Source organism: Phaethon lepturus, unplaced genomic scaffold (assembly GCF_000687285.1).
Source record: "Phaethon lepturus isolate BGI_N335 unplaced genomic scaffold, ASM68728v1 Scaffold42235, whole genome shotgun sequence".
Taxonomy (NCBI): Eukaryota; Metazoa; Chordata; class Aves; order Phaethontiformes; family Phaethontidae; genus Phaethon; species Phaethon lepturus.
Genome location: NW_010541975.1, coordinates 1 through 8644, shown reverse-complemented (window position 1 = coordinate 8644; position 8644 = coordinate 1). Strand labels below are relative to the sequence as shown.

Genomic DNA, 8644 nt, shown 5'->3' with positions numbered 1-8644 from the left:
GACAGCAAACACCATCAAAACACACAGTCCCACAGCAAGGCTCGGTTCCCAGCTGTGATTTTCTTGGCTGACAGATTCAGTCAGGGACATAAAGTCACCCGTGACAGGGGACACAGTTACAGGACAGGCATCTCCTTATCGCAGTTAATGCAGTTCCACCTCTTAACATCAATGAGACAAGGACATGCTTTCATGCACCCCAGCCTCCAAAGCTCTCAGCCCCACCGCAGCACCAGGACTGCTGCTCCACACAGCACCCAGGCTCCCTAGTCCCAGGCAGGTCACTTGTCCTCTCCGTCCTGGCTTCACAGAAAGGCTAACCCTGGTTTCATTACTTCATAGGTGTTTCTGTGAGGCCATATCACACCCAGGTACAAGAGAAGCAGGTGCTCACCACCCAGGAGACATAGCCCTCAGCTTTAGCAGGGCTGTAGCTGTTGTCTCCTGCCTCATTTAGGGATGCAGGTGCAGGAGGGCACTCGGGGAAAAGCTTTTAGCAGCAGACAATTCCAATCAAGGTCTTTAGCACAGGCAAGGAGCCTCATCCACATCCTGCTTTAGCATGTACGCATCAGGCCTACCAGAAGGATGAGATGTTTGCAGAGCGCTTCAGACACAGGTTGCCAAACATTGCCCAAGCAGGGGCAGGCACACACCGCGCTCCCACCAGAGCCCAGCCTCCCAAAAAGGGATGAAGACACCTCAAAAGGCATGAAACCCCATCAGGCATGCTGGTTACCCAGTCCCTTCTCCACTGCAAGATGAAATGTGTTTAGAGAGCAATCGACTGGTAACAGGGTCTCCAGCACACTTTGTTTTGCAGCACAGCTGCAACTTGCAATTCAGTTTATTGCATTAAAATCTGGAGCAGCCCTAGCAGAAAGAAATAAATGTGTCACTTGTCACAGTTCCTCCCATCATCCCTTAGAGGAGGGCGAGCTCGGGCTCATGTTCATAGAGGAGAGCATAGGGCTTGCCAGAAAGCAAACAGCAGCACGGACATAAATGCAGCGTCCTGCTCTCACCCCAGCAAAGCCAGCGCGGAGGTCCCATCCCAGCCGCTTCTCTGGTCCGAGCCCTGCTCCCCAAAACCCTCATCAGAAGAGGGCTTACTTGGGACAACAGCCTGAGCGAGCAGAGGGAAAACATAAACTCAAGGCAGCCGCCAGAATTGTGCTGGAGGCTGGAAGCGAAAAGTCGTTCACCTGCCACCGCCTGAGCCAGAGCTAACAGAAGCCCTCGCACCTTGCTGCTGCTCATGCAGGGTTTATTAGGAGTGAATAAAACTATATAAAAATCAGCTGTTCAAAGGGAGCAGTTAAGAGAGTTGTCTCAACTCTGCCGGTATCCCCAGTACGATTCCCAAAGCAGAATCCCACCTTCCCGTGGACCTCTGTTCGAGCTGCAGCCGTTCACTGCTAATTGATTCAATATGCATTTGGACTAGGATTTTTAATTAATTTTATTACAGAAAAATTAATGCACTGCTTCCCCACAGATGCATTAGAATACCGACGCGAGCACTAGGAAACCGTCCTGCAGCGCAGTTTTCCTTGCGACTGCTCGTGGGGAGCTAACCCCAGAGCAGCAGCGGGGCCTTCGTGATGCAGTCCCTTTCTCAGAGCCCCCCCTCTAGTCGAAGGGCTCACATGCAGCTCAGACCCAGTATTCACTACCTTTCAGCTGAGCTTAGACATGTACAGGCGACAGCGCAGCAGGAGAGCATCGCTCCTCTGCCTCCCCAGGTCGTGCTAACAGGCTGCCGGGCTCGTTTTCGGCAGCAGCAGGCTGGCCTGCACAGAGTCCCTCCGCAGCCCCGCTCACCCCATCACCCTCCCCGTGGGTTTGATTTTGGGGGGATGCAGGGCATTTTGGTAGCGACCGTGTTCGCAAGGCTACATATAGTCCTGAGTGCAAAGTGAACGGTACCAACCACGGGAAATGACCTCCATGGTGTGGGTCGGTACTGCCAGCAGCACCCTGCCTGCCTCCACCCATCTCTGCCCCACACCCAGCATCTGTCCCCCATCAGCACCAGCAGATGCTTTCCCTTGAGTGAAAGCTCTCACACCTCTGCCACCCTGCCCCACGCCACCCAGCCCAGCCCTCCTCTGCCTCCCCAGAGCAGCGAGCAGGCTTCAACAGCTGTGGCACCGGCACTTCTTCTTAACCAAGCCCCTCATCCTCACAGCCCGACTTCAGCGGGGGGATGCAACAAATTACATTTTGCGTTTTGGGAACACAAACGATCTCGCAGTCAGCTCTGTCCAGTTCACACAAGGAGGAGCCTCTCTTCATCCCTCTCTTTCCCCAAATCTATTTTATCAATACCCTTCCCTACATATAATGGAGTTAATAAGAGACATACTTACTGCGCTTGGCTTGGGACTAAAGTCGAACTAGAAGTTTTAGCTGTGCCACAGCCCAAAGCAGAAATGTCTGCTCTGAAACACCACAAGCATTTCAAAGCAGAGAAAAAGAGCAGTCAGAGGGTATTCTATCAAAAAAATGGAGCTGGGTGACATTAAGTAGTTCCCCATATTTGAGATGACATCTTAGAACACAAAAACCAGGACGAGGAGGAATCATGTGCTATTTATATATATCCACACTATGGTATTTCTCAATGGCAGAGCACTGGGGGAAGAAACACCATCACTACATCTGCAACATCCAAATTTGAGTCCCCGGAGTCCTGCACTAGGATTGTATTGAACAGCACCCCCGAGGCATGCTGTATTTTAGGAATTTGCAGAGCAGGACTGGGTAGCGCACCATAAGGTCCAAGACCTTAATCAAGCCCTGCAACTCAATAGTTTTCCAATATAACGAAGACAAAGAGGTGTCAGCTCTAGTTCTTATTTGCTAACACTATCAACAGGGGCTCAGCTCACTAGCAGTTAATTCAAAGCCAAGCTCAATTTGCACAGCAGTGATCTACACTAATTCCCATATGTGGCTAAGGAGAGATTTTGCCAACTAGACAACAGAAAGAGTATTACAGCTCCTGAAATGATGCCATCACTTTTCTCTTCCGCTCCACCACTTCCCCCATCAAATTTCCACAGGCTGGAATCTCCAGTCGTCTTCTCCCTTGCATCAGAAGACATGTGGAAAGGGTAGCCACTACAAAGATACCTATTTCTTTTCCAGATGCAGCTTTATTGAGGCTTTTAAAATGCCACTTCCCATAAAATGTGGGCCAGTTTCACACTTTTTTGTGCATTAAAGACATTAAGAATTGCCATAATTAAGCAGTTACAGAAATATTTCTAAGGGATCCAACTGCAACTTAGCCTTGAAAAAAAACTGCCACATGTTGCTATGTTTTGTAAAAGTTTATTAGCTTGTTTTATCCAATACCAAGTTCTGCTTGGTTTTGCTTTCAGGTTCTAGTCCTTCTCAACCTAGATCAGGCTGTTTTGCCAAGACACTATAGCTGTTGAGAAGTCACAGGAAGCCAGATTTGCTACCCAATTAGGCAACGAAGCAGTTTTATCCACATTAGCAGTTACTGCCTGTAAGCCTGGGCCTCATTAAGCTGCAGTTTGGCTCAAAGGAAGCAGTGGCAGCAGCCCATACCCACAGTTTACACTAATGAGTTACTCTGTTCTCTTAAGTCACAGCTGCACACAGCAGCCCACATCTTTGACCTGCTATTAATGCAAGTATCCTCACACCATCTCCTCCTCGCTGCCGAGGGCACGGAAGGAATTCAGGGTATAGCAAGGGGGTGCTACAGTTTTCCCAGTTTGTGCAGTTCCTGTGCTAAGGAAAAATGAGGTTAGTCACCAGCTAGAGACCAGGTATTACCTCTCCCTTCCAGGGGCGGCAAAACATCCCCAGCTTGGAATCAGAAAGACAGCAAGCCAGTGACTGCGACGCAGCCAGCTGGTCGCCAAAGAGAAGAGAGACCTGCGTTGCTCCCCCGACCCACCTCACAGCACCCAATTCGTGTTAAAACTCACGTCACTGAGAAAGGACACGGACTAAGTACCTGCACCACGCTCCTACTTCAGCAGGGAGTTAGACTAGGCGCCTGGCTCCTGCCACGAATTAAGATGCTAGAAAAAACCACAAGTCTGAAACAGTTTAACACAGGACAAAAAAGGCACATTTTAATATGTACAGCAATGCATTTGGGCTATAAATTTACCCAACACAACTGGAAAAAAAAATCCAAACTATGCTTTTATACTTATTCCATGGTGTCAGCCTCATTCCTAGCCACCTACCTTTCTCTGCATCTCTGAATGCTGCTATATACACACACAAACAAACAATTACGTCATGAATGTTCATTTAGGCTCCCAAGTTCAAGTAATAAAGTTCAAACTTGCATAGCATCTTATGCCACTCAGCCATAAACAGTTACGTTTGCATATTAGCTGGAGCAGCCATCTCTTTCAATTCAGCCAGTTTTGGCTGGCCACCATTTATTTTTTTTATATATATATTTTTTTTAATCCTTGAGTCAGAATGTTTCCTAAGTCACCAGCCCTGAGGGATGCCACAGACTTCAAAATGAACCTCTTGCTGTTGTTAAGATCCTTTTAAACCAGAAATTTAGAGTGTTGTCAAGAACAGTTTTAAAAATGTAATACTGTTTATTTTGCTTCAAAAACATTTCAGCATTCTAAACATACAAAAAAAACAGAACGTTGCAAATTCGTTTAAGTACAGAGTGTTTTTGAACTTCAGTTGCTGCACTGGCTCTTCACTTAGTTGACGATGAAGAGATGTCTACAGTTTCAGTTTAAAAACTACCGCACTTAACTAAAAAAATCCATACACTTCTCATGCCAGCTGAACCCCCTTCCACAACTAAGAATGGCAGCAGAATGCTATTTCACTATATACAGAAAGACAACTTTAAGCTAAATGGACGCCCACTGTAGTGTAAATAGATCTACCCTCACAGTGCATGCTTTGGGCCATGGCACCCCGGGGAACGTACAGCCTTTCCAAGTAATCACTGCTCCTCTAAGGCATCATAACTCTAAGCATGTACCACAAGAATCTGTCTAGTTTTTACAAACTATAGATATGTACAGTTTATAACCCAGGATTTTCTAGCCAATAACCATATAGTAACACCACCTTACAAATTAAAAAAATGCTTGAAACATTTTTAAATGCTTTGTTACACCAACAGCAAAGTGCACAGAGTTAGGAGAACACTAGAGCGCCTTTTCATTTTAAAAATGTTTGGAAATATGTACAACTTTGATACAGTTTCAGGGTGCTCACTACACCCATGGCCACTTCATGTAAACCAGTTACAATTTCTAGAGCACTTTTAGAAACTACAACGCGATCGGAATCCAAATTTTTTTTTTTTAATTAAGCCTAATAAGGGCAAGAGACACCATCTCAAATAAGAGGTGCTTCATTTATGGTGTTTCCCCTACTCTATGGTATTCACATGGAGACAAGTATTGTACAGTTTTATTCATCATCATCATCTTCATCCTCCTCTTCTTCATCCTCCTCCTCCTCTTCGTCTTCTTCCTCTACCTTTTTCCGAGCAGCTTTGGTTGCTGCTCCCTTTGCGCCATCAAACTTTCCTTTAGACTTGTAGTCTGCAACATCCTGCAAAGTCAAGGGGATGTCTTAATTTGCTCTAAGCAGCAAACACATACAGCATTTGTACACCAGCGGGCGTTAATGTAAAGGGACTGGCCTTCCACAGCTGCACCCTCAGAAGGGGAGGCAGCCAGCATTACCACACACAGGTATGCAGACACCTAAGCATACTCAACTGCCTCGGGACGACAGCGGCCTTGAACCCTGCATTCATGGTTATTTCTGTGAGGAGGAGAAGAGAACCCAGCCTCTCTTAAAAGTTTCCTGCTAACGGGACAAAGCTCCTTTAACAGCACAGCAAAACCTTTGCGGGAGCAACACGAGCAGCCACTGCTGCGCGTCACTGGGGGAAAACTCTCCCTCCTCGCTGGAATCCGCCTGTGGCTCTCTAACCTAGTCCATCCCAACATACGCAAAGTTCGGCCACGTTGCACGCAGCGCAGTGAGAACAGGTCTGTAAGGTGGAGATGCTCACTACGCCGGGGCCGCCTTAGCTGGGTCTATGTCACAGGAACACATCAACACAAAGAGCCGGTATGGAAGAGGCACAAGTGAAAACCAGCCTTACCTTCTCGTACTTCTCCTTCAGTTTAGCTGCCTTATTATTATAAGGCTGCTTTTCACCATCACTGAGGTTGTTCCACATTTCACCCAGTTTCTTTGCTACATCCCCAATGGATATGCCAGGGTTTGTGGACTTGATCTTGGGGCGGAACTCTGAACAGAAGAGGAAGAAGCCAGACCTTGGGGAGAAGCACCAGAGAACAGTCAGCACCACAGCAGTGCACCCAGGGAGCACCCCTTTCCTCCATCCTTCACACACACGACATCCACACATGCACTCAAACACTTCCCCCACACACACTTTAAAACACTTTTTTTACTTAAAAAAAACAAACCCACAACAAAAAACCCACCACACCACAAAACCAAACATGTTTTTATTTTACTGAGGCCCAGAACTGCAGCCTTCACCCAATGCTGTTTTTAAATCAAGTGTTGTCTATCCCCTCCATCCCCAATTTCATCTTAGACAGACAAGTCTCACTGTGACCCGGCCACTTCCATGTCTTCCATCACCACAAGTTTAAGGGTACAAAGTATCGACAATTCCTGTTAGTGCTCTAAGTGCTCAGGATTACAAACTGCCTAGAAGATTTACAAGGCAGTATCAGTAAGCTATGAATATTACCAATACTGCTATACCAACAGTATGCCCTATCTTCTTCCTTTATGGAAACCTAACAGCTGGGTGACAGGGCATGAAAACAAACCAAAATACTGGTGAATTTAATGCCTCAAAGTTACTTACGGTGGTCGTTTCGGGGCATTAGGGTCCTTCTTCTTCTTGCCGCCCTTAGCTGGTCCGTAATCCTTCATTTCTCTATCATATCGTACCTTATCAGCCTTTGCCATTTCATCAAATTTAGCCTTCTCCTTGCTTGACATAGTCTAAAAAACCAAAAAACAAGACACCGAACCTGTGATTACCCAACTGTTCAATAGTTGGCAAACTTTAAGTAAACAAGCCAACACATGCCGACTCGATAGGGGAGTTTCAGAATTTGTTTGTTTTCTAACTGGACCACCTTGGGGACGAAGGTCCCATACCAGGGACCGCAGCCACAGCTGGCGTACTCAGAGAGAGGGAAGCAACAGGAGTGGGACAAGCACAGCCAGAGTCCTCCTCAAGGACACAGGCCTGGAGGGAGGTGGCTGCTGAAGGGCACTGCCTGGGAACGGGAAAAAAGGCTATGCTGTAGTGGAAGCACCTATACAGGCAGATACACTGAGCTGAAGCCTTCATGACCATTACAGGAGTCAGTAGCACCCGATCAATGGCCGGGACGCCCTGCCAAGGACGGCACACAGACCAAAACAGCACCAGCTCCTTTCACGTTCAGACACATGCATGTCATCCTAGCAGATACCATAAGAAGTTATCGCTGCAGGAATTCACAAGTTAAGGTACCTTCCACCTCTCTGAGCACTTCTTGGAAAACTCTGCAAAGTTGACTGGAACCTCTGGGTTCTTTTTCTTATGTTCCTCACGGCACGTCTGCACAAAGAAGGCATAGGCAGACATCTTGCCCTTGGGCTTCTTCGGATCACCTTTAGCCATCTTGACTCTGTAGAGAAAGGGGAAAAAGGGGAAAAAAATAACAAGTGAATGAACATAGGGATGACTGTGTACACATATACACATATGTATGGATGACTGCATATACATATATGTGTATACATATATGATGTGCTATATATACACACACCCCACCATCCCCTGAAGTGATGTCTCATCAGTAACACATTCCTTTCTCAGCACCACCCCCCCAAAACTTCTTACCATCCCCAGTACCAGGACTTAAATTATTCTTCCTTGACACTTGGGTTGCAGAATTGAGCCAACTGAAACTGGTCACTGGATTTAAGTTTTACATTGATATGTATTTACATCATGTCCAAAGGCTGGAGACAGGCTACTAAATACACATACTCCTGCCCATTAAGAGTTATATATGAACTAATATAAGGTATTTGTTTTAGCTGGCTACCAGACTGGGGCTTAAGTGGCATGCACAGTGCCAGGCTATGACTTATCCCTTCAGTAGCTGGAGTTCACGTGTTAGCAGCTGTTGTCCAGGTAGAAAGGCAGGACAGATTATTCCCCCCATAAAAGCGCAATAACCTTTTACATATAAGAAGGTGCGCAAATAAAGGCTAGTTTTGAACACAATAGGACCCGTGGAGCTCTGTGAGGTGAGCAGCGCTTGCTCTTGCTCCACCAAGTGACATGTTCGGAGGCATAGTGGTCAGTACAAATATGTGATTAGCAAGTCACCGAGAGGACGATGCTAACTTTTGGGCTGTATTTCTTTCCTCCTCCTCCGTATAATTCCCCCTAACCCCCTAAAAAAAAAAAATCCCGCACCAATATTTCCTATTTACAACTTCTCAAGCGTTTGAAAATTTAATTTTTATTGGCGCAATGTTAATATTTAATTGCGCGGTTATCCCCCCGAGCGCAGCAGAAGTGGCTGTAAGCCGCCCTCTCCCGCTC

General features: G+C 46.7%; 1 protein-coding gene across 1 annotated transcript; it reads right to left on the bottom strand.

The window, feature by feature from the left end:
* Window positions 1-4091: 4091 nt before the first annotated feature.
* HMGB3 (high mobility group box 3) lies at window positions 4092-7723 on the bottom strand. Its single transcript, XM_010287899.1, has 4 exons — window positions 7559-7723; window positions 6899-7038; window positions 6155-6329; window positions 4092-5592 (listed from the first exon to the last, which is right to left on the bottom strand). Exons 1-4 carry the CDS (start codon window positions 7706-7708, stop codon window positions 5449-5451), a joined length of 609 nt encoding a protein of 202 aa, XP_010286201.1. The 5' UTR covers window positions 7709-7723; the 3' UTR covers window positions 4092-5448.
* Between the last annotated feature and the right edge of the window lie 921 nt (window positions 7724-8644).

Bases quoted from the DNA above. Each gene is read 5' to 3' on its own strand.
- HMGB3 (XM_010287899.1), bottom strand. From the start codon at position 7,708: ATGGCTAAAGGTGATCCGAAGAAGCCCAAGGGCAAGATGTCTGCCTAT. The intron at 7,039-7,558 runs GTACCTTAACTT...TTGGTTTTTTAG, and splicing joins AGTGCTCAGAGAGGTGGAAG to ACTATGTCAAGCAAGGAGAA. The intron at 6,330-6,898 runs GTAAGTAACTTT...CTTCTCCCCAAG, and splicing joins AATGCCCCGAAACGACCACC to GTCTGGCTTCTTCCTCTTCT.